Genomic DNA, 26,415 nt, shown 5'->3' on the forward strand with positions numbered 1-26,415 from the left:
GGCACAGTGGGTTAAAGCTACTCTGTTGCTACAGCTGTGGTGTAGGTCACAACTGTGGCTCAGAGTCAGTTCTTGGCCTGGGAACTTCCATATGCCATGGGTGCAGCCATAAAAAAAATAGTAATAATTATGATTATCATAAATTCAAAAATGTGAAGATTGTCTGCAATGTTTTAATATATATTAATATGATACAAATATGCCATCAATAGAAATTACAATATTTAACTAGGGATAGGGACTTTTTTCCCCCTAAGTTAACAATAGTCTCATACATTTTTCCAACGTTGCTGTTTTGGAACTGATGGAATATATCTGTGAGGAGTCTGAACACAGATCCTGCTAAAAATTCTTCTGGATGTAGCTAACATTCTCATTTGTGATCAAACCTTCATTCCCAACCTAGTAATGGTCTCTGTTTCTGTCATCTCCATTAGAAGATAGCCAGGATAGGGAGTTCCCGTCATGGCTCAGTGGTTAGCAAACCCGACTAGCATCCATGAGGACGTGGGTTCGATCCCTGGCCTTGCTCAGTGGGTTAAGGATCTGACGTTGCAGTGAGCTGTGGTGTAGGTCACAGATGTGGCTCGGGTCTGGTGTTGCTATGGCTGCAGTGTAGGCCGGGAGCTGTAGCTCCGATTAGACAAGGAACTTCCATATGCTGCAGTTATGGCCCTAAAAAGCAAAAAAAAAAAAAAAGAAAAAAAAAAAAGAAAAAAAAAAGAAAAAAAAGAAAAGAAAGAAAAAAAGAGAAAAAAAAGAAGATAGCCAGGATATATCCTTTGGGTGTAAAAACTCTGTCCGTAGAGTTAGTTTTTCACTTTTACCTGATATTATCAGCATTTGGTTAGCAAGTTGTGACTTAAAACACAACAATATCCTGGTAGCATGGATATTTAACAAACATTAATTGTCTAAAATAATATAGAGAGATAATACCAATTGAGTAGCACTTTAAGCTTGTAGTTCATTTGTGATGAGCAATTTAAGATATGTACAACTTCAAATAGTAAAGCCCTCAACTTCAACATTTCTTGCTAGGTCCATCGAAAGGACATGCCATTTGGAAACACACTGACTTAGATGAAATTTTGTTATTGCATCAGTTCTCACAACAATATGTTAAGGTTCCTATAAATCTACTTTATCTGAGTCAATGCTGATTTCACTATGTCATTTATTTGGAGTAAAACAGAATACTATGAAGTTGTTCACTTTCTCTTATTCAGATACTTTTCTGTACAAATGTCACTTCCATTTGAAGTACAGTTGATAGTATAAGTGTCAACCGAAATGAAGAAGTCAACAGAGGCAAGCTCAAATGACCAGAAATTGTATTTATTCGGGAATAGCAGAGGAAATGCAATTCAGGAAATGCATGCTATAACAAGCCACGGGCACATCTGCTGAGGGTTTAGGGTGGACTCTATTTACAGGCAAGGAGTAGAAAGAGGGAGAAGTCCAGCCACAGTCTAAGCAGGAAGTTCATTGCTTGGGGATGAAGAGACATTCTTGGTAGATGTTCATGGGTCAGGAGCTAGGTCTCCCTGTCTGTCAATCAAGCATTTACAGGAAATCAGTGTCTTAGTTCTTAAGCTTTGTGAGCTTCTCTGTTTCATATCCTTCAGTTCCATTTTGGATTGAAATCCTTTCACATATAGGCTTTTGTTTCCTATGAAACATAAGCTATCTTTTACCTCATTTGGCAGTGTTCTTCTTTGTTTAAAGTTTTGTTTGGGAGTTCCCGTCATGGCGCAGTGGTTAACAAATCCGACTAGGAACCATGAGGTTGCGGGTTCGGTCCCTGCCCTTGCTCAGTGGGTTGACGATCCGGCGTTGCCATGAGCTGTGGTGTAGGTTGCAGACGAGGCTTGGATCCCGCGTTGCTGTGGCTCTGGCGTAGGCCGGTGGCTACAGCTCCGATTTGACCCCTAGCCTGGGAACCTCCATATGCCTCGGGAGTGGCCCAAGAAATAGCAAAAAGACAAAAAAATAAAAAAATAAAGTTTTGTTTGTTTTGGCTACACCCAGGACATGAGGAAGTTCCCAGGCCAGGGATCAAAAATGCACCACAGCAGTGACCCCAGCTGCTGCAGTGGCAACGCTGGATCCTTAACCCACTGTGCCACAAGAGAACTCCTAAAGCATTAATAATAAGTAAAAAGATACTTATTAATCGAAAAAATATATAAATGATATGAGATCTCAGAGGAACAATGTGGTTTATTTATATGGAACATTGTAAAGTAATAAACAATTTATTGTAACATCTGGATTTCTGTCATCCCTTTTTATTGCTCTCTGTATTAAATGTGAGTTTCGGTGTTGGAAATCTGTTCATTAACCGTAGAACTAATTGTATTCTCTTAAGTACTTCAATGACTGTATTGTAAATGTATTGTAGTGATAGAAATTTTTATGTTTCACCTTGAAGAGAAATTGAACTGAAAAACATCATTTTATTCTCTAGTATTTATCCAGATATGTTAAAATTTGTGCTATTTTATAATGGCATTCTTCAAATGCTTCTAGAAATAAGAATCTGAAGCAGGTTTTCTTGCTAATATCATGTAGGACTTCCTTCTCTAGAATTAACCTAGGTTTTGATTCTTATAAATGATTAAATATCCTTTGGATCAATCAAAAGAGTAATATAGTGCCTTCCTAGTCTCTAGTCAAAACATTGCACAACCTTTAGGTATTACCAAACTGGTGTTGGCTCACAGAATCTGTATGAATATTTTGGGTCTATGAAATAAACTTGAGTAGCTCTGAACCTCCAACCTTCTGATAGGCAGGCATAGAATGTTTTTTCACAAACTGGAACTTATTCCAAAGGGGGAGCCAGGCAGAGCCCTCCTATACCTCTCCCGGGGTGGAAATCCATCCAATTCTATACCTTTTCCTCATTAACACGGGCTCCACATTGGGTCCCTTATCTGATTTTAGTTGAGATTTCTCATAACTTTAAAACATTGTATGTTCAATTCATGTTAATTCTGTGAAGTTTCGAAAAACATGAACAAAAGTGACCAGCTCGATTATCATTTAAGAAGACCAATTAGGAGTCAGGGATTTTACTTCCACCATTATCCTAAGAGAGAGAGAAAGGAAGGTTATGTTGATGATGTATGATTAACTGTTTAGGTCTTCAAAGAGAAGTGTAACCAAAGCACTGGTAGAGTAACAGTTGTAAGTTAGTTATACCAGAGAGTTTTAGAGAAAGTGTAATTACTAAGAAAATAATTCAGCAGCTCTAAGAACCTAGGTGAAACCACATATAACAACCTGGTTTATGGAAAGATTATTCAAATTAAGTGCACAAATTATAAATTACAACGTTGTAGTTAAATCCATTTTGACATGGCAGTTGTTCCTTGTCAGGTCAATAAAGTGTACTGGAGTAATAATGTCTCTCCTGGCCTTAGACAGCCAGCTCCGCCAATTGTGAGGTTTTCTTCCTTTTGTTTTTTAAACTCCAGCTGTTCCTTAAAAACACAAGATTTGCAAGCTGGATTGAACCCAGAATCTCAGTCTCTCTCTCTCTGAGTTGAGAAAGCTGGGCCAAATATGATTCCCGGTCACATTTAAAGTTAAATGTGAACCTATAATTTATTAATAAATCTCAAAATTCATTTTGAACTTCAGTGTATGCTCAGCCCACATTCTCTTTGAATAAGTATTACTGTTAGTGTGAGTTCCTGTGCCCCATGCACAGTGAGGTTGAACTGAAATGTTGGAGTTTGGAGCAGAGAAAAGTTTATTGCTGGGCCAGGCAAAGAGAGAGATGGTTTGTGACCTCCCCCCAAACCCAAACTCCCTAAACAGAAATTGTAAAGCATTTTAAAAAGCCAGGTGAGGCAAGATAAGTGATCAGCTCATGCACAGTTTTCTGATTGGCTGATGGGGAAGTAACAGGGTGGTGTCACAAGGGTTAACTTGATCAGTCCTTAAGCTCTAGGAGCCTGGGGACTTTGTTCTCAAGGTCATCAAGTAGTTCACAAGTTCCATTTGGTCAGGAGGGTGGGGGGATTTTCACATTAATGAAACAGCTCAGGAAATGTGCCTCAGATACTGTTTTCTCGGTATTCTCTAGAGAGGAAGCAGAGGATATGGGGGAAGGCCCCAGAGGGTCCTGCTCAGTTACATGACTTTTATATATTCCTCATGGAGTAAAGTATTAAACAATGACTCTTTTTTTTTTCCTTTTGTAGTCTTTTAACCTATTTTTTAAATGATTGAAAGTAACAATTTTTTTTAATGATAATGGAATGCATTTGAATGATGTCTGCAAAGTCAGCAAGTTTGTACCAGAAAATTTGAACAGTAGAAAAACAAACAGCGCCATGCTTTAGCCTCAGCTCACAACCTTCCTCCCTCATGTTAACCCTTTTTGAGTTTGTCTCATGACCCATTTTCCTTTACTTGTGTGTATGTGTGTTTGTGCGTGTGTGACTCGTGTATGTATGTGTGTGATTACGAATATGTATTATTGTATGTATATGTTCTGTATATTCACACATATAAGTATGTGTATGTATGTGTAAGTATATGTGTATCTACATGTATGTATATATATATAAAAGACATTTTAAGCCTGAAAATACAGAAAATTAAAGAGTAATATTTTGTATGAAACATATTAACTTTGCCATTTTACTTCACATTTAAAGTTTTTTTCTGATAGATGTGGCATTGTCCCTCATTGTACTTCTATCTCCCTTAGGTTGAGCGTTCTTTTTTCTCTGTATACTTTGCAATCATTACTGTTTCTTCTGTGTTTTGCCTGTTTAAGCCTTTTCTGATTTTTATATGGGATTATCATTTCATTTTTATGTGTACGTGTTATTTTATACATATTCTCGATATTTTAACGTTATGTGTTTTTCATAGCACTGAGAACAGATGGTGTATTTTACCTGCCTCAGACTTAGCCAGATGTGATGGTACAGCACCTAGACAAATGACAAGACATCCTAAAGTGGAGGGGAGTTAGGACCAGCAAAACAACATAGATCCAAGCAGCCTTCTACTCATTTCTCCTCATTGCTATGAGGGTATTTAAGCTTCTGCCTGTTGTCAGGGGAACCACATAATTCATCATCAAAATAGGGACACTTATGAAAGTAAATGAAGAACATCACAGATACTTAAATTATTATTTCTTTGTAATATATATTTATTAATGGACATGTTTTTATATTAGTGGATGAGTATAGTTCTAAACTCATTTTTAAAAATCTAATCCTTCCTGAAGAAATATATCCAGGTGTGTTAAAGCAAATCAAATAATTTGGAATCATCTTTTTTTTTTTTTTTTTTCCCACTGTACAGCAAGGGGGTCAGGTTATCCTTACATGTATACATTACAATTACATTTTTCCCCCAGCCTTTCTTCTGTTGCAACATGAGTATCTAGACAAAGTTCTCAATGCTACTCAGCAGGATCTCCTTGTAAATCTATTCTAAGTTGTGTCTGATAAGCCCAAGCTCCCGATCCCTCCCACTCCCTCCCCCTCCCATCAGGCAGCCACAAGTCTCTTCTCCAAGTCCATGATTTTCTTTTCTGAGGAGATGTTCATTTGTGCTGGATATTAGATTCCAGTTCTAAGTGATATCATATGGTATTTGTCTTTGTCTTTCTGGCTCATTTCACTCAGTATGAGATTCTCTAGTTCCATCCATGTTGCTGCAAATGGCATTATGTCCTTCTTTTTTATGGCTGAGTAGTATTCCATTGTGTATATATACCACTTCTTCCGAATCCAATCCTCTGTTGATGGACATTTGGGTTGTTTCCATGTCTTGGCTATTGTGAATAGTGCTGCAATGAACATGCGGTGCACGTGTCTCTTTTAAGGAGAGATTTGTCCGGATAGATGCCCAAGAGTGGGATTGCAGTGTCATATGGAAGTTCTATGTATAGATTTCTAAGGTATCTCCAAACTGTTCTCCATAGTGGCTGTACCAGCTGACATTCCCACCAACAGTGTAGGAGGGTTCCCGTTTCTCCACACCCCCTCCAGCACTTGTTATTTGTGGATTTATTAATGATGGCCATTCTGACTGGTGTGAGGTGATATCTCATGGTAGTTTTGACTTGCATTTCTCTTATAATCAGCGATGTTGAGCATTTTTTCATGTGTTTGTTGGCCATCTGTATATCTTCTTTGGAGAAATGTCTATTCAGGTCTTTTGCCCATTTTTCCATTGATTGATTGGCTTTTTTGCTGTTGGGTTGTATAAGTTGTTTATATATTCTAGAGATTAAGCCCTTGTCCGTTGCATCATTTGAAACTATTTTCTCCCATTCTGTAAGTGGTCTTTTTGGTTTCTTTTGGGTTTCCTTTGCTGTGCAAAAGCTTTTCAGTTTGATGAGGTCCCATGGGTTTATTTTTGCTCTAATTTCTATTGCTTTGGGAGACTGACCTGAGAAATTCATGATGTTGATGTCAGAGAGTGTTTTGCCTATGTTTTCTTCTAGGAGTTTGATGGTGTCCTGTCGTATATTTAAGTCTTTCAGCCATTTTGAGTTTATTTTTGTGCATGGTGTGAGGGTGTGTTCTCGTTTCATTGCTTTGCATGCAGCTGTCCAGGTTTCCCAGCCATGCTTGCTGAATAGACTTTCTTTTTCCCATTTGATGTTCTTGCCTCCCTTGTCAAAGATTAATTGACCATAGGTGTCAGGGTTTATTTCCGGATTCTCTATTCTGTTCCATTGGTCTGTCTGTCTGTTTTGATACCAGTACCACACTGTTTTGATGACTGTGGCTTTGTAGTATTTCTTGAAGTCTGGGAGAGTTATGCCTCCTGCTTGGTTTTTGTTTCTCAGGATTGCTTTGGCGATTCTGGGTCTTTTGTGGTTCCATATAAATGTTTGGATTGTTTGTTCTAGTTCTGTGAAAAATGTCCTGGGTCATTTGATAGGGATTGCATTGAATCTGTAGATTGCTTTGGGTAGTATGGCCATTTTTACAATATTGATTTTCCCAATCCAGGAACATGGAATATCTTTCCATTTCTTTACATCTTCTTTGATTTCTTTGATTAAAGTTTTATAGTTCTTGGCATATAGGTCCTTTACCTCCTTGGTCAGGTGTATTCCGAGGTATTTGATTTTGTGAGGTGCAATTTTAAAAGGTATTGTATTTTTGTATTCCTTTTCTAATAGGAATCATCTTTAACACTGCAATTTTGGTACTAAATTTGAAATTGTTGACACCTCTAGTTCACCCTGCTGTATAGACTCTGATGATTTTATTGAGAAAATAATCTTTGGAGAGTAGAGATAACAAAAATACTTGATAATTTCAGAGCTTGTTTTTACTTTTCTTTGTACTGAAATAGGTAATTCTTTCAGCCCATATATTTTTTTCCTGTGTATTTTATTTATTATTATTTTTTTTTTTGGTCTTTTTTGCCATTTCTTGGGCCGCTCCCATGGCATATGGAGGTTCCCAGGCTAGGAGCCTACGCCAGAGCCTCAGCAACGCAGGATCTGAGCTGTGTCTGCAACCTACACCACAGCTCATGGCAACACCGGATCCCTAACCCACTGAGCAAGGCCAGAGATGGAACCTGCAACCTCGTGGTTCCTAGTCATATTCGTTAACCACTGCACCACGAGGGGAACTCCTCAACCCATATATTTTTACAGATATTATCTTTGCCTTAAGTGAGAAAATCTTTTATCAATGTTTTTATAGGACAAAACATTCGAATCAGTTGCTTTTATTTAGGAATCTTTTGAAATTCTTCAACTGACTCACATGCTGGAAAATTTGTCTTCTGAATTCCATTGAATTTCAATTCAAGTCATCTAATTAAAAACCAGCAGTCCATCAATATATTTCTTCTTAAAAGTTAAAATATTCCAAAGCACAGTTATTAAATAAAAAAAAATTATTGTACATCATTTGAGACCTTACTATTTCCCCCTTTATATTGTGGGGATTAATCTCAATGTGTTCCTTTTAGAAACGTCACATTTATAATTCCTATTTGATAAAAAGCTTCAGAATCTAACATTTAAGTGCTCCATTCATAAAATAATTTGATTAGCTATTTCCAGCTGATTTTGAACAAATGCATCCAAAATTTAGAGAACCTGTTGACTGAAAGTGCAATACAATTGTGGAATATACAAGTTTATTTGTAAAGTACTTCTTCACATGTTCAAATTAAAAAAAATAATAACTGGTGACAATCAGTAAGTAGAGAAAACATGTTATGCCATGATGAACTATAATTTTTAATTTAGCATCGGCTTTGTCACATGCAGAATTATAGTTTGGTTACTCTGTGTTCATATAAAAATGTAAAATTTAACAACTACAGTTTCTTTTCAGATAATGAAACGGAACAAAATTTTTGGATGTAAAATCATATATGCTTCATTACTAATCTTAAGAATACTGTACTTCCATGGATTTTTTAATTTAGTAAGAACCTAATTTTTACCACAGTGATGAGTTCCAAAATATATTTTATTCAGATCCGTCATAAACAAGTGACATTTATTTTCAATGTTGAACTTTTAAAATTAATTTAGGAGAGACTTTACAATAGAATTTACAACATCATGTATATTATCCTCAATAAATATAATTCCAAAAGTCTTACCTTGATTATAGAATTGGATTTAAAAATCAAACCTATTTAAAATTAATTTAACCAATTTTCTCTTTGAAGCAGGAAAGACACTGAAACAAACCTGACATCATTTAATTGCTTGCAAATTTCCTGTTATGCACTTTTCCAAGAAAACTTGAAATCGAAAAAGTCAAATTAATTCAGAACATAACCCTTTGATCTAAATTAAAACTCATTTTTCATAGAATGACATGTAAATGCTCCTCCTGCAAATGCATTTATCAAGTGATCATCTTGGGCAGTTTTCTTAAAGGGCCATATCTTTTGAAATAGATGCTGAAATGTTTTCATTTTTGTCTTGTGGCTTTTATGTGGACAGTGCCACCCCTCTTGCCCCTTTTGTTAATGTTAAATATAAACACTACTTTGTTCGGGTTGCACATTCATCATCAACGTGTTTTGTGAAATGAATACCAAGGATGAATACCTAGCCTGGAAACCTCTATATGCTGTGCATGCGGCCCTAAAAAAAAAAAAAGACAAAAAAAATTTTAAAAAAAATTAAAAAAAAAGAAGAAGTTCAATCTCCAGAAATCTTTTCTTCATCTTTTAAGATGACACCTACCTCTTATTTCCCAACACCACCGATATTCACATTGCTGTGGTCCATCTGATGTTCTACTTACCCCCTCCCACTCCATTGCAGTGCTACATGCAGTTAGCACAACTTTTTAATGCTCAAGGTACTTCAATCTCTCTATAAACTTTTTTTTTTCCCCCGCTTTTTTAAGGCCACACCTGAGGCATATGGAAGTTCCCAGGCTAGAGGTTGAATCAGAGCTACAGCCACAGCCAACTCGGGATCTGAGCAGCATTTGCAGCCTACACCACAGCTCATGGCAATGCTGGATCCTTAACCCACTGGGTGAGGCCAGGGAGCGAACAGCATCCTCATGGATCCTAGTGGGGTTTGTAAACCACTGAGCCATAAAGGGGACTCCCTATCTCTAAACTTTATCTTTGATTCCTTTGATCAGTCTTTCTGTTTATGCGCCTAATCCTTTCCTATTCTTTGTTTTATAGTGTATTTTAATTAGATAGATGGGTAAGGGTATATTCAATTCTATCATCAGATCAGAGGGCTGGATAAGGCTTTGGAGTTTCATCTATTTTAACCAACACCAAGATTAAGGGTCTCATAACATTCCTAACAGATCATTCCCCAGCCTTGGCTTGAGGGAAACTTGCTACCTTATCAATTCCACTGTCAAATTCTTTTAGAACAATTCTAACTTACATACATTTAGCTGGAATATGCCTTATTGAACTTCCTATTTTGTTTATTACTTTTCTGTCATCACCTTTCTCTGTGGTTTTTGACTTTTTTGTCTATTTAGTGCCGCACCCACAGCATATGGAGGTTCCCAGGCCTTGGGGTCCAATTGGAGCTATAGCTGCTGGCCTACCCCACAGCCACAGCAACCCAGGATCAGAGCTACATCTGCGACCTACACCACAGCTCATGGCCACGCTGGATCCTTAACCCACTGAGCAAGGCCAGGGATCGAACCTGAGTCCTCATGGATACTACACAGGTTCATTACCCACTGAACCACGATGGTAACTCCGTGACTCTCAAACTTATGTCTTCAATCCTGAGTTCACTTTCAATGTATAGACCCATGATTTCAATAATTTTCACATATGAGTCAATGTTCAAACTTGTTAGAAACACCTGCATCTCCTGCTAGCTTCTTAAACTCGATATACCCCAAATAAACTAGTCAGATACACTCCCTTCCACCCCCCACCCCCATACACACACACAATCTTCTTCTTCCTTTCCCTTTATCTATTTCTAATTGAAATATTCAGTCTACGGCCATACCACCGTGAATGCGCCCAATCTCATCTAATTGAAATATTCAAGCTCCTGGTACATGATACATACTATTTTTATTTTAGGTACTGGAAAAATATGCCAGTGATTAAAAAAGAATAACCTCTACTTTCATAAAGTTTAAACTCTAAGAGGCTAAATAGTAAATAAAATTAAAACTTGGTGGCTATATACTGCATCTGGTAAAGCCAAGTAAGTTCAATGGGAAAAATATTCAGGAAAAGGCTAATGTAAACTTATTGGAGGAAAAGTATTTTATAAGATGGTCAGAGATGGCTACTCTACTGACTTGAGATGTAAGCAAAGACTGTGGCATAGCTATTTGTCAGGGACTTAGACCTGAGACTTTGAAAAGTTCTTTAACCTCATATATATGTATATATGTGTGTGTGTGTGTGTGTGTGCATAAAATTTCCAATTTTAACAAAATGATCTACTGAAATATTACCTCTGACTTTATTCCTGAAGAGCCATTGACAAAGAATGAGTTTTTTCTTTACCTTTTCAAGAATGCAAATTAACTTTTTAAAATTCAATTTATTTTATTGTGTTAAGAACACTTAGCATGAGAGATACCTTCTTAACAGATTTTTAAGTGTACAATACAATATTGTTGGCTGTAAGTAGAAGGTTATACAGCAGATCTCTAGAACTCATTTATCTTGTTTGACTAAAACTTTATGCTCGTTGATTATAGTAATTCTCATTTCCCTATCCTTCAGCCCCTGGTAATCAACATTCCATTCTTTGATTCTATGAATTTGATTAAGATACATCATATAAGTGAAATCATCCAGTATTTGTCTTTCTATGACTGGATTATTTCATTTAGCACATTTCAAGCTTCATCCGCGATGTTGCAAAAATTAAAAATAAGACTACTGTGTGATCCAGTGATCTTATTTCTGTTTATCACAAGATTCGAAGTGAGGATCTTGAAGAAATATTACCATTGCTGTGTTTGTTGTAGCTCTGTTCTCAATAGCCAAGATATAGAAGCAACCTATATGTCCATTGACAGATGAATGGATAAAGAAAATGTGGTATATACATATAATGGGATACTGTTCAGCCTTTAAAAAGAAAGAAATTCTGTAATGTGAAATAAAAAAAAAACCTTCTTTTCTGAAGGTGGTAATTCCCTAAAGGTTAGTTGCAGTGTGAAATTGGAAACCATACAATGAAATCTTCTTTTTTTAAATTGAAGTATAGTTGATTTACAATTTTATGTTAAGGTGTACAGTTAAGCACAGTAAAATAACCTGGAAAAAATGTGTATGTAACTGAATTACTTTGCTGTACACTTTTCAACGAACTCTCTTGTAGATTAAAATCTGTTTGTTTGTCTTGAATGTTGAATGGATCTTTTACTTATGCATGATTTTTAACATCATGCTTTGGTCATTTGGAAAACATTAGCTTAATGAGTTATTCAGATATTCCAAACATTGACACATGACATTATAGACTATCGAAAGGTCACATTTGTTAATATCAACATTGAGCTCATCAAAAAATCTTTAAGTATTTGGAAAAACAGTTTTTCCAAAATTCTAATGTTGAATTGAAAGCTCAAAGTCTATCATTGACAATAAATACTGTGAGATATTTCCCTCAACCTGAGAGGTTTACACACTTCCTTTCTTTTCAAAAAAAAAAAATGGGGCATACCTAATAATAATAACCACAGTTTGCCATTTATATTTTTTAAAGTAAAAAGGATATTTTCAAAAAACCCAGCTAGCTTACTCACAACTCAATCCTATCAGTGCTTTCCCTTCAAAGAATCATCGCATTACAGTATGCGACTAAAGTGCTTTGTCTATACTTCCCATTTTGATACACAGGATATTAAAAGGATATTTATATAAGGGTCAAAATTTAATAAGATTGTAATTATTACTGCTTCATCAAGGTTTGTTCTTAAATAAAAGTGGCATTGTTTGTACTGCAAGTTATGGTAGTAAGAATACAGTAACCACCAGCACAGTTTGGTGCCACTACTTTTAATTACGCTGAAGCACTAGGAGTTTTACTTATTGTTTTTTCACCATCTGGGCAAACGTCAACACAATGAAAAAGGCAAATAATGTTTTATGAATACGAAAGCAGTTTGGACTTTGTGAATCCCATGAAAGGAGCCTTCTAGAGTAATGTTTCTAAAGTACAATTTTTGTCACGTCACTCGCTTGCTCAAAAGATTTCAATTGTTTATCATTGCCCACAGGAAATTAAAAAACGACAACAACAAAGAAAACTTTTCAACCTGGAGCTTAAATTTTACATAATCTTACATTAATTTATGTTTTCATTCCATATGCTTCTTCATGCAAACTGGCTCTAGACAAATGAAGCTATTGCTATTCCTGTTATAAACCTTGGGAGTTTGCAGTTTCTTTCAGCTAATTATACTACTTCCTTTGCTTGAGTGCCTCATTTTCTCTCACATTCTTGCTATGCAGGACTTGCCTTTTTTCAAAGTCCAACTCACATGAGGCTGCAATAGAATCATAGATCCTCTTCTGAAAACACTTAGCACTTTCCCTAAACTATTTATTTTCTCTCTAACACCTCTCACCCTGAAGCCCAATAGGATGCCTTACATACAGTCAGTGCTTAATAAATACTTGTTGGATAAACAAATTTGTGTTGCATCGAGCCATTGGTGTGCACATTTCCCCGAAGCTACCATATGAGATTGTTAGCTGAAGGCAGGGTTAATGTATCTGTTTCCTCCATAAAATATTCTTTGTGGTGAAACTCGTTATGGTATAAGGAGATTCAACACAGAGCTTAATCTCATTAGCCAGTCTGTTCACCTTGACAGTTCTCAGAATTGTATAAAGTTCTGCCAACCAAAAGCATGAGGATGCTAAAACACTGTGAACTGTGTAGAAGAGTATTGATATTTTAAAGTTATGTTTGAAGACTTGTTGAGGCAAAATTAGCATTTAGTTGTTTTCCTTGAACATCCAGTAAGTTACTTAGAATAAAGGCATTACCACCTAAACTTAGCACCTTACTATTTTCCTTCTGGTTTCAAACTTAAATATTTTATGCACCTTCAGGAAGTAGCATAGTTTGATTAGGAAATGCCCAGGACTAAATCTCTTAGTGTGGATGACAATGTCATACAAGAGCAAGCTGAGTAACGTGGCCTGTAAATTGCATCCAAGACTAACTGAGGCTTGGTTTTGAGGGCATTTCAAGAGCTAGTTTCTTTCCACCAAAGACCCTAGGAAGAATTTAGACTCTAAAAACAAAACAGGGTTTCAGTTCTTTTTTCCATGTAGCTGTCTAAACTGGGAAATAGCTCACATACTTTGTCTTTAGGGGTTGCATGTATGGAAGTCTAGGGTACCTGTCTTACCTGGGAGTAAATAAGAATCAGTGCCTCCTTTACTATCTTTTGATCCTTGAGAAATATGCATCTCTTTTCTCTCGAGGCAAAATGGTATTTACAATGGATATATCACAAGACTTACAAATAAGAGTAAAAGCCTTCTATTATCAGCCACCAAAGTGTTAATACAATATTAATATCAAGTGAAATATGTCCCAGTGGAAGCATGTCAAACATGTGTTCTAAGGCCAGTGGTCTAGAGGACAGACCTGCAGGTTCCCTTCTCTGTTCTGGAGCCAGAACTCAGGTGTGTCTTTAGCCTGAAGAAACTTGACAACCTCTACCAAAGAGCGTTTGCTCCATAACAAGCCATCACACTGGCGGTGCTACTGCTAAAACGTGGATGGCAGAATCCCAAAAGGTCTAAGGAGACCCTGTAACCACAGATGCCCTTGCCACCACCCTCCCCACTGCCAGTGGAGTGGGTGCTGTGAGGTGAGCCCAAGGGTCAGGTCGGGGTGGGGATTAGGGGTCTGGCTCCAGTCACCTTCACCACAGCTAGATCAAATTCAACTCTTTCCAGAATGTTCTTTTCTAGGTATTGTGGGAGGGGCAGGGGAAATCAGTTCCCTTCCACACACTTCATTGTGTCCAGCTTAACCTGCTCCACATTTGCTGTTGCTAATCATTTGCACAGTCTCTTCCCTGCAATGTTACCTTCCAGAGGATTGTTTGGGACAGTTTGCCTGGTTTGCTGCTTCATGCACCCAGAGCTTCAGAGCTTCTGCTTCCTTTACCGACCCCTTGACTCAGCTCTGGGGCCAGACTGTGCGTCCTCTGTTCCTACCTCCAGGGTGTTGTGAATTCTGACGACAGTCTTCTCCTATAGGGTCCCTGCACTTTGAGTCCCTCTCTGTACTAGCCTTCGAGTATGCATTTCAACAGCTTCTCACTCAGAGGGAAGAAAAAGATAAAATTCTGCTTTTCTTAGATAAGATCCTTGAGAGAGAGATGACGTTTTAATTTACCGAAAGATGCTAGCTTATTCTTAAATACATTAGTTAATTCAATTCTGAACTCGCTGATGTTATGAGTTTATTCCTCCACAGAGAATTCCACATGGGTTTTCTTTGTACTCTGATACTCTCTGAATAGCAGACATTTCTATCTAAAATATCCTTTTGCCCATCTTGGGACTTGGGACATAAAAGCAGGTGCTATAAACTAAAATAGTTAATGATTAGATCAAGATCTTGTTCCTTCCATGGATGTTATAGTTGAGGTCATTTCCTAACCAGTTTCAATTTCAGGTTTTGTTGAAAGGGTTCTGAATAATTTGAGAAAATGTGAGGGGAGGTCTAACCGGTGGAACCAAAATAAATTGTTGAGTTAATACAGTAGCTGCTCTTTCCCAGAAAAGAATGTATATGCATGTCCTTTAAGGTGGCTACATGCCATATCTTATGTATTATTAGCCTACTGCATTTTCTTTTTTTCTTTTTTTGTCTTTTCTAGGGCCACACCCACAGCACATGAAGGTTCCCAGGCTAGGGGTATAATCGGAGCTGTAGCCGCCGGTCTATATCACAGCCACAGCAACATGGGATCCGAGCCGCGTCTGCGACCTACACCACAGCTCATGGCAACACTGGATCCTTAACCCACTGAGCCAGGCCAGGGATTGAACCTGCAACCTCATGGTTCCTAGTTGGATTCATTAACCACTGAGCCACGATGGGAACTCCTTCATTTTCTTTTTTTAAAATGATTTTTATTTTTTTCCATTATAGTTGACTTTTAGTGTTCTGTCAATTTTCTACTGTACAGCAAAGTGACCCAGTCTCTCTCTCTCTCTCTCACACACACACACACACGCACATTCTTTTTCTCACATTATCCTCCATCATGCTCCATCATAAGTGACTAGATATAGTTCCCAGTGCTATACAGCAGGATCTCATTGCTTATCCATTCCAAAGGCAATAATTTGCATCTATCATATTCTTACGTTATTTGATAAATATTACATATGAATAGACTTCAGTAGACTGGAATTGTGCAAGGCGTAGTTCAATCACTAGAGGTTTTTTAAGTTTATTTATTTATTTATTTACTTATTTTTATGGCCTCATCAGCAGCATATGGAGGTTCCCCAGCTAGGGGTCGAATCCAAGCTGCTGCTGCATGCCTATGCCACAGCAACGCTGGATCTGAGCTGCATCTGAGACCTGCCCTGAAGCTTGTGGCAACGCTGGATCCTTAATCCACTGAGCAAGACCAGGGATTAAGCCTGCATCCTCACGGGTACTATGTTGGGTTCTTAACCCACTGAGCCACAGTGGGAACTCCCTCAATCAATAGAGTTAAAATGACATGGTTTGGCAGTTCCTGCTGTGGCGCAACAGGATCAGCAGCATCTCTGAAGCAACCTTGGATACAGGTTTGACCCCCAGCCCGGCACAGTGGGTGAAGGGCTCCAGCATTGATCCCTGGCACAGGAAATCCATATGCCATGGGGTAGCCAAAAAAGAAAAAGAGACACTGTTTAGTCTTGCCATTTTATGTGGACTGTGTAAGTGATCTTTTAAAAATTTCACTTCTTTGAATGACCTTTTATGCCACAAATGTTTTTATTATGTTTTGCCTAGTTGGGTACACAATGAACGACCTCATTTTTGAATGGCAAGACGAGGCACCTGTGCAAGTGGCAGAAGGACTCACTCTGCCCCAGTTTCTGTTGAAAGAAGAGAAAGATTTACGATACTGCACTAAACATTATAACACAGGTAGGGCTTGTGTATTCTTCGTCACACGACTTGAGGTTTTATGATATTCTGATGTTTCTTAATTCTGGTGCTCAGTTAATTATCTTAACAACTTATATAGCTCAGTGTTTTTATGGTCATGGAGCAGAGAATGGATGCCTTTGAAACTTACAGAAGCTTTCACTTGCTGCCTATTGTTATATAATGGGTTTGTATAGAACTGAAGAAATTCTTGGTGTTCAGTTATATTTAAATAATTTCTTTTTTTTGTGAAAAGCCCATAGTTAATAGTAATGATATTTCAAGAAATGCTTCTTTAATTTCTGTGTGAGCAATAGAATGTACTTTTTTCACCCTCCTTGAGCTATAAACAGTGTTTTTGCTAACCAAATGAAAGAGATTGATTTTTTTGGTAAAGGCTTCCGTTACTTAAATTTTTCTTTTGGCCACAATTTCACACATTTCAAGACATTGTAACTAAACACCTACTGCTCACACTGACACCATAGCCTTTTACTTTTGAGGAGAGATATCAGATATGGTCATCAACATCAAGGATTGAAAGAAAGACTTGTACATTCATGTTATCTGTCCACTTCTCTTAGCTGGCATGGTCTCTTCTAACTGCCTGACCTACCCCTACAGATGCCCTTAAACTGCCTAGAATTGAGGCATCGCTCCAACCAACGTGGTGAGCGCCTAGCCTCCCACTAGCATCAGCTCCTGTCATCTTCCTACAGTAACTGTGATTCCTCTTGGACTCAACATTTTCCAAAACTGTAACCTGACCTTTCACTGTACAGTCAGTCCTCCATATCCTTTGGCTCCACATCCAAAGATTCAACCAACTGAGGATTGAAAATATTTAGAAAAAAAATTACAGAAAACTCCAGAAAGCAAAATTCTCCCTGTACCACTTGTTGAAGAGCCCATTCTTTCCCTATGGAATAGTCTTAGTCTTAAAACCGATTGACCATAAATGGTCAGTTCTTGACTTTAAATTCTATTCCATTGATATGTAAATCTTTACTTAATGACAGTATTGCACTTTGTGATTATTGTAGATTTGTAGCAAGTCTTGAAATTGGGAAGTGTGTGTTCATCAAATTTGTTCTTCTTTTCCCTCAAGGCTATTTTGGCTATTTTAGGTCCCTTGCACTTTCATACTAATTTTAAGATCAGCCTGTCAATTTCTGCATGAAAACCAGTTGGGATTTTGATAGAGACTGCAATAAACTTGTAGATCAATATAGGAAGTATTGCAATCTTAACCATATTTAGTCTTTTGATTGATGACTTTAAAATGACTGTCTATTTCGATCTTCTTTAATTTTTTTCAGGTATGGTTTGTATTTTAAGTGTAGAAGTTTTACATGTTTTTGTTAAATTTATGTCTACATATTTGATTTGGTTCTATTATGAATGGAATTGTTCTCTCAATTTAATTTTTGGGTTATTCATTGCTAGTGCGTAGAAGCACAATTGATTTTTTTATACTGCTAATGTATTCTATAACCTTGCTGAACTCTTCAGCTCAAGTAGATTTTTAGTGAATTCTTTAGGATTTTCTAAGTACAAGGTAATGGCTTCTTCCTACAGAGGTTGTTTTGCTACTTTCTTTTCCATCTAAATGGCTTTTATTTAATTGTTTGCCTAATTATCCCGGCTAGAACTTCAAGGTACAGTGGTTAATAGAAATGGCAAAAGCAGACAGGAATCCAGTGAGATAGTAGACCTTTGAGTACTTTGACAAGTATGAGGTGCTAATCAAATGTGAAGAAGGTTATATATTATTTTCTGAACCAGTACACTCTTAATATTACGTTGCTTCTAGATGCTAACAGAAAAATGAGAAAACATTTTTTTCAGAAACCAATTTGCTTGTGTGATTTAGGATCCCATTTCATTATAACAGAAATGTTCAGGGCAAAATTATGATGAAAACAATATTGTAACATTTGATGCAATAACAAAGACCTCTTTTTACCAATTGCTGCATTTATTTTGCAACCAACTAGGAAAGTTTACTTGTATAGAAGTTCGATTCCATCTTGAACGACAAATGGGATACTATTTGATTCAGATGTACATTCCCAGTCTCCTGATCGTTATTCTATCCTGGGTTTCATTCTGGATCAATATGGATGCTGCTCCTGCCAGGGTGGCTTTGGGAATAACCACGGTGCTGACTATGACCACACAGAGTTCAGGATCACGAGCTTCCCTACCAAAGGTGAGTGCACTAAATGGGCTTATACACATATTTGCACTAATATATGTATTATCTATTTTTGCCAGATCTTTTTTCAATAGTATTTATACTCAGCCCCTGTTTCACCGTCATTTAACTTACGATTTTTTTTTTTACTTTTATATGGTGTGAAAGTGATAGGCATTCAGTAGAAACCACATTTCGAATTTTGAATTTTGATCTTTTCCTGGGCCAGCAATGTGTAATCTGATCCACTTTCCTGTGGGGGGTCACTGCAGCAGTGGTACCTGTCAGCCATGTGATTAGGAGGGTAAACAACAGATATGCTCACAGCCCTCCATTCCCAGATGGCCATTCCATTTTCCACTGTCAGGACAGTATTCAGTAAATTACATGAGATAGTCAACACTTTATTGTAAAAGAGCCTTTGTATTACATGATTTTGCCCAGCTGTGGGCTCATGGAAGTGTTCTGAGCACATTCATAAATTGAGGAAGGTCTGTATTTATTACCAGTTTTTCAAGTCATGTAGAACCAATGCAGAAAAAACTTATAAAACAGAGAAATAGGTGAAGGAAAAAACTCTACGAACCGATGATCATTTGCTTGCAGTTTGTGTTATGACCCGCAATTATTTAAACATCAATAATACTCTTATGTACTCCAGAATTTATTATCTATATATTTTTAAACATTTAGAAATATATCAGACATGTATGTAAGTTGAACTCATAAGGTAGCTTTATTTTTTTATTTTTATTTATTTATTTTTGTCTTTTTTAGGGCCGCTCCCGCGGCATATGGAGGTTCCCAGGCTAGGGGTCCAGTCAGAGCTGTAGACACCGGCCTATGCCAGAGCCACAGCAGCGCGGGATCTGAGCCGCGTCTGCAACCTACACCACAGCTCAAGGCAACGCCAGATCCTTAACCCACTGAGCAAGGCCAGGGATCGAACCTGCAATCTCATGGTTCCTAGTCGGATTCGTTAACCACTGAGCCATGACGGGAATTCCAAGGTAGCTTTAAAGAGCAGCATGATATGCCATTGTATAAATGTGTCATAATAATCTACTTAATCAGTGTTAGGACTAACACAATGATGTACACTTATGTAATGAGTGTTATATACATGAATATATGTGTGTGTATACACACATATGCAGACATGTAAAGCTTTATGTACATTTTGTATCATTTTCTCACTATAACTTCTTAAAACTGGAATTGTTGCATTGATAGCTGTCTGCACGGATATGCAATGCCAGATTTACCCTCAGAAAAATTTGTAGCAATTATACTCCTACAAATATGGTAGTAAAATGCCCAAAGTCTTACATCCTGGGCCAAATGTAGTATTTATTATTTGCGTGTGTGTGTTTCTTCTGGCTTCTGAATAGCCATAGGTCAATAAGAAGAAAAGCTTATCTAATATATTTATTTAATATTTTATTCCATTATGAACTGCCAGAATTAAAATAAAACTGTTTCCTCTATGGAGTTTGTAAAAGACCCAATATTTCTTTTCAAAAGATGTACTAAAATAAAACATAGGAAGCCCTTTTCTTTCTTTTTTTTTGTCTTTTTGCCATTTCTTGGGCTGCTCCCGAGACATATGGAGGTTCCCAGGCTAGAGGTCTAATCAGAGCTGTAGACGCCGGCCTACGCCAGAGCCACAGCAACGCAGGATCCGAGCCATGTCTGCAACCTACACCACAGCTCAGGGCAACGCCGGATCGTTAACCCACTGAGCAAGGGCAGGGATCGAACCTGCAACCTCCTAGTCGGATTCGTTAACCACTGCACCACAACGGGAACTCCTGGAAGCCCTTTTCATCCATTTTGCAGAATAGCAATAGAAAATTATTTTCTTTTCCTGAATGACTTCTAAGAAAGAATCTTCTACTATCTAAATTAACTAATCCTGTCTAGCGTCCAACAAACTTCACTGTTCTTGTAACATTTCATTACAATGATATATGTTAATGTAATAAAATTATATTAACTTCTTCTGTATTTGATGCTCTCTCCCTGCCACGCCAAGTAAATTATAAATCTGTTCCCATGGCTTCTTTACCCCTTACTATGAATTACATGCTCTTATTCAATTCAAATGTCAATAAATAAAAGTTGGTGGTAGAACATTTTATCATTAAAAAATGTTACTTAATATCGGAAGAACTTGATATTTAACGATGCTCACTCTGCCCTGCTAAGATTTAATGGTTGGCTTTCAAAATAAGGTTTACTTTTATTAACACATAATTGCATTTTCAAAATGATCCATATCAACTAGTGTTTTATAAAATATTGTCCAAGTCAAAATTGTAAATCTACTTATAAGATTAAGTGCTTATTTATATACATATAAATGTCCAAAGGGCTCTGAGTAATAGTTGAAATACCATAGTCAATTTGTAAAAGAAATTTCTGGCTCAAGACCGGAAACCTGATGGGAGGATTGGAGGACACAGGGGAATAAAAATACAGATGCAATTAACATTTGATGCAGTGGACTCTTGTGAATATTAACAGCGAACATTCACTGTTGCACTGTATGAAGTCTTTCAAGTGTAATTAAACGTTTTTATTGAGTCCCTAAAAAAAAAAAAAAAGAAATTGCTGGCTTAGTCATTGATTTTCTTCATGAATTATACAGAAATGAAAACTCATCCATTCCGTAAATTGTTAACCAGAAAGAAGAGCACAAAGTGTTCCATTTCAGGTAGCTACAGCTTCTGTGAGGCATAGCGTAAAAGCATTTGGAAACAGAAATTAAAACAGAATTGGGAGAGCATGGAGGTTTGAGTGCAGGAAGTATAAAATTAAGAAGGCAATACATTTTTTAAAAAAGCAGAATGGAGACATATTTTAAAAAAAAAAAGAGGGAAGAAAGTTCTGGGATGACTATACTTTTTCTTAAGAAATGTTTTTAAAAAGGCATTCATTTCACCATGATCTCAGGGAGGAAATAAATTTTCAATCATGAGCTTAATTACACACATAAATGTATATGAAGCCTTTCCATCTCGCAGGTCATAGAGACACTGGAAATATGAAAGCAGATTTAATTTTGACTCACAAAAAAGGATTGATTAGAACTGATATCTTAAGAGTTGGTGATTCTATCATCTTGGGCTTTGTGATAGTTAAGGAATGGGTTATGTACAGCAGTTATGTACATGAGAATCCAGAAGGGCAGATGCTGAAGTCCTAGAATAAATAAGAATTATCCTATTGGATGACCTCATTCAAAAGAGTAGAAAATCCCTTGAAAAATGAAGTCCTGATTCTGTAATTTGGAAAGGCAAGGGCTGAGGTCTCACACTAGCCTTTGGAAAGAGAAATGTGAAACTGTACCCCTTAAGATCTGCTAGTCTCAACCTCACAAAAGTACCTTCAGATGCCTGAAAATCTTGCCACAGAAACATCCACCATTCTCCTACTGACAAAATCTAGTGAGGAGGAAAACAAAATTAAATCCAGGAAAACAATAGGGGATTATCAGACACGGGAGGAAGAAACAATAAATCACTAATTTATGATGATTCTTTAGTGTTGTATCCAGGCTCTGTGCCAATGCATCTCCTGTAGATAAGAAGGACTGTGGAAATCGGTCAAGTAATGCTCAAAGTAGAAAGTCTCAAAGATTGTGCTTCAGCCAGCACCTTCTGAACTCAGACTTGAGATTCCTCTCTGATGTTTCCTGCTGCACTGGCCTTGACAGTGTCGTAAATCAACATGTAATAGCCCAAATCAAGAAGACTCCTGTGATTCATTTCTTGGAGCTCAGGGAGCAATCTGGCATTTCCACAGTGCCTTAATTAGGTGGCCAGAAGAAGGTGACAGGCATCCTATTGACAGCAGTTTTTCAAAGTTGTAAAACTTTAGGAGCACTTCCTAACATTGTGTGTTGGGAGGAGAGTGAGTGAGGAAAAATGGTGGTGCTCCTAGAGATAAATTGTGAAGTGTTTTGTAGAGCTTGGTAAGGATTAAGTTTATTTCCGATGGATTTCAGAAGGATCTTAATAAGAAGAGCAATCATTCTGACTATCTGATGTGAAGATCAGATAGAAAAGATAAAAATGGGGCATTTCCATTGTGGCTCAGTGGGTTAAGAACCTTACATAGTCTCCATGAGGATGCAGGTTTGATCCCTGACCTTGTTCAGTGGGTTAAGGATCTGGCATTCAGCATGCTTTGGCATAGGTTGCAGATCTGGTATTGCCTTGGCTGTGATGTAGGCCTGCAGCTGCAGCTTCAGTTCAGCTCCTAACCTTGAAAAAGAGAAGAAGAGATAAAAATGGAAGCAGAGAAACTACTAAGAAAACTATTGTTCAGAGCAGAGGTTGGTCTGGCTAGATTAGTAGCAGCAGAGATGGAGAGTAGCAGATGGATTTAGAAAGGGGTAGTTTTTTTGTTTTGAGAAAATCTTTGTGGAGGTAAAATAGGATTTGCTTATGAACTGGACGTTGAGGATTAAGGGAAAGGCGAGAATCAAAAATAGCCTTCAGAGGAGTACCTGGGCACAGAGTGGTAATAATTATTCACGGGGAAGGTTGAGGGAAGTAACTACTCTATGGCTGAACATGTTAACCTTGAGATGTTTACAACAGCTGCATGGAATTGTCAAAAAGAGCTTCCAAAGTTCTCACAGGGGACACCCCTGGCCTCAGACTTCAAGGAGTAAACTACAGCTGTGTAGGGAAGCAGACCAGAGTGAAAGGAAGGGGTCGGGGGAAGAAGATGTTATTTGTGATTGGCCTTCCTCCTTCAATATATTTAATTTAATTTTTAAAAATTTTTGGAGTTCCCGTCGTGGCTCAGTGGTTAACGAATCCAACTAGAAACCATGAGGTTGCAGGTTTGATCCCTGGCCTTGCTCAGTGGGTTAAGGATCTGATGTTGCTGTGAGCTGTGGTGTAGGTTGCAGACGCGGCTTGGATCCTGCGTTGCTGTGGCTCTGGTGTAGGAACCTCCATATGCTGTGGGAGCGGCCCAAGAAATAGCAAAAAGACCAAAAAAAAATTTTTTTTTTCTTTGAATATACTTACTCAAAATCTCCCCTTCCCCTTCTCTCTTCTAGGGCCATCTCTCCCCCTTACACAGAGTAGGTTAGATTAATTAAAGGTGAGACCTGCTTACCCCAAAACTTTTCTCCCAAACTCTGAGATTCCCAGCTTTTTGTGTTTGTTTTTGTTTGTTTGTTTGTTTGTTTGTTTTAGGTGTGGAAAATTAATCCTCCTTGGGAGAATTAGGGTTTAATCAGGGGTAAAAGAATGGATAGTATTCATCATTGAACTATTTTTGAATATATATTTGATTTACTCTAATATCTGGTTAAGATCTTGGCATTGAGGGAATTATATTTTTTTTATTAAGTATGGAGATGTAACACTAAGAATAGAGATAGTCATTGGAGGGACAAAATATAATTTTTATTCGTAAACTATGATGCTGGAAAGAGTTGCCATAGGGAACTCTGGGAAGATCTGGGTATGCTATGTGGCAATATTTTTCCCATTCAGTTTGTGACACCCATTAAAAGTGGCTTTTTGAGAGGACAAAATATCTTTTACATAGTTTTATCTTCAGAGCCCAAGTCAGTACATAATATGTATCTGTTGAGTAAATATTGTGCAGATATTTAAAGACAATGTGAGCTTGTAAATGTCTACTTAGTAGTTTTACTTAAAAGGCAAGAGTATGTCATTTTTTTTTATCTTTCTCAAAGATAATGTAAAAACTCAATTGAATTACTCTTTACCTATGTAAAATAATATTTTTCCCTGAAAATCACCAAATTAATGAAACAATTTAAATATTGCTTGTATCTACCTTACAGTATAATAAAAATATTGGTTCTTAAAAACACAACAAGAGCTTTTATATTAAGTTATTATTCTTTGTAAAGGCCCCAACTCTAGAAATGAGTATACAGCTATTAGAAAATATAAATCAAACTACTCTATTTATATTTGGATACCATGATTGTGTGGACATGGAGATCTATGTGACGTTACACTGAAAAGGCATGGGATAGAAAGAAAAATGAAGGACTTGTATTCACTATTGTGTTCTTTCCTAATTAGATCTCATTCTTCCCCAAAAAATGCGTCCTCATGCTTCTAAAAAAAAAAAAAATACCCTTCAGTTTTAAAGGAGAGTGAGTTGTAAATATCAGCGTAATTAAATGGAGAAGAGAGGGTTGCATAGTAATCAGGTTTTCCTATTGATAACTGTTACTGTCAATAATGTTTTGATCCTTATCATTTAAAGACAAGATTCTGACATATATTCAAAGTACAGTTAACTAAAATTTCTTGAGATTCAGTACAAATATGATGCAAGTGACAAAATTGTTAATAAATAAATTTAACTTTAGAATGCAATATTTGGGAGTTCCCATCATGGCTCAGCAGAAACAATCTGACTAGGATCCATGAGGACACCGGTTCAATCACTGGCCTCGCTCAGTGAGTTAAGGATCCGGTATTGCTGTGAGCTGTGGTGCAGGCCAGCAGCTACAGCTCCAATTGGGAACTGTATGGGAACCTCCATATGCTGAGGGTGCAGCCCTAAAAAGACAAAATAATAATAATAATAATACAATATTTAATGCAATATATATATATTTATTATTATTAAAGCATAGTTGATTTATCAAGTTCTGATATATTTAATTTTTAAAAATTTTTCTTTGAATATATTAATAACTTTGTTCCATATTACATTCACTTAGGGAAAGAGAGAAAAAAAAGACACAGAAAATGGAAAAAATCACTTATTCTTACCCTTTTTTTTTAAACCAAGAGGTAAAATTCATATGAATATTATTCAATTCTATAAGTATTTTTTTCTATCACTGATAAATAAGTAATTGCTAGACATAGGTGGGTCCTATAATAAAAATAGCAATTGGTGGATATCTCTAGTTCTACATTTGATCTTAGTGCCAGTAGATCTCATTAAGCTGAATTTAATAATTATCAAGCATGCCCTCTGTAGTTGCCATAGAGACAGAGCTATTGCATAAATTCTTAAATCTGATAGCATTACTGGAAAAGGTATGCGATCAAATCACAAAGTTTAAATGTTTTCAAAATGACATAATACAGTGGCTTTGACATCAATGTAAATTTAAAAACAAAAGATGCATATGCAACCTTCAGCCAATTTTACCTAAATAATAATGTCTTAAACTCCCTTCACTGCATTCACATTTATCCTAGAATCATACCATGAACCTTCCTGACAGATTAGAAACAGATGTAAAAATCTCCCTTTGCCATGGGAATAAAAAATTTGGTCCCTGAAAATCAGTGTTGGAAACACCTTATAGACTTTATCTGTCTTCCTGATTTCTGTTTGAAGTTATGAATGAAGGTGTTAGATCTTGGAGGAGACAGGGTGGGAAGGTATATGGTTACAATAAAGATGATGCACTAGAAATATAAAACCCCCACTGCAAAAATACAGAGGAGAGAGAAGTCACTAATACAATTCAACTTTACTTGAGCAGCCAAAAAAAGATAATATATTAAGAAATGCCAGTAGCTAACTAACAGCATGCACCTAAGAAGCATTTCCAGTGACACTAGATTTT

The 26,415-nt window shown here is 37.0% G+C and overlaps 1 protein-coding gene across 2 annotated transcripts in view; it reads left to right on the forward strand.

The window, feature by feature from the left end:
• Positions 1-26,415, forward strand: part of GLRA3 (glycine receptor alpha 3) — a 168,530-nt gene that overhangs the window by 116,143 nt on the left and 25,972 nt on the right. For both annotated transcript variants that reach the window (XM_047761724.1, XM_047761725.1), the window contains exons 6-7: positions 16,484-16,621; positions 18,619-18,833. In XM_047761724.1, coding sequence (XP_047617680.1) covers positions 16,484-16,621; positions 18,619-18,833 — 353 coding nt within the window. The remainder of the gene's footprint in view (positions 1-16,483; positions 16,622-18,618; positions 18,834-26,415) is intronic.

This window comes from Phacochoerus africanus, chromosome 15 (assembly GCF_016906955.1).
Source record: "Phacochoerus africanus isolate WHEZ1 chromosome 15, ROS_Pafr_v1, whole genome shotgun sequence".
NCBI lineage: Eukaryota > Metazoa > Chordata > Mammalia > Artiodactyla > Suidae > Phacochoerus > Phacochoerus africanus.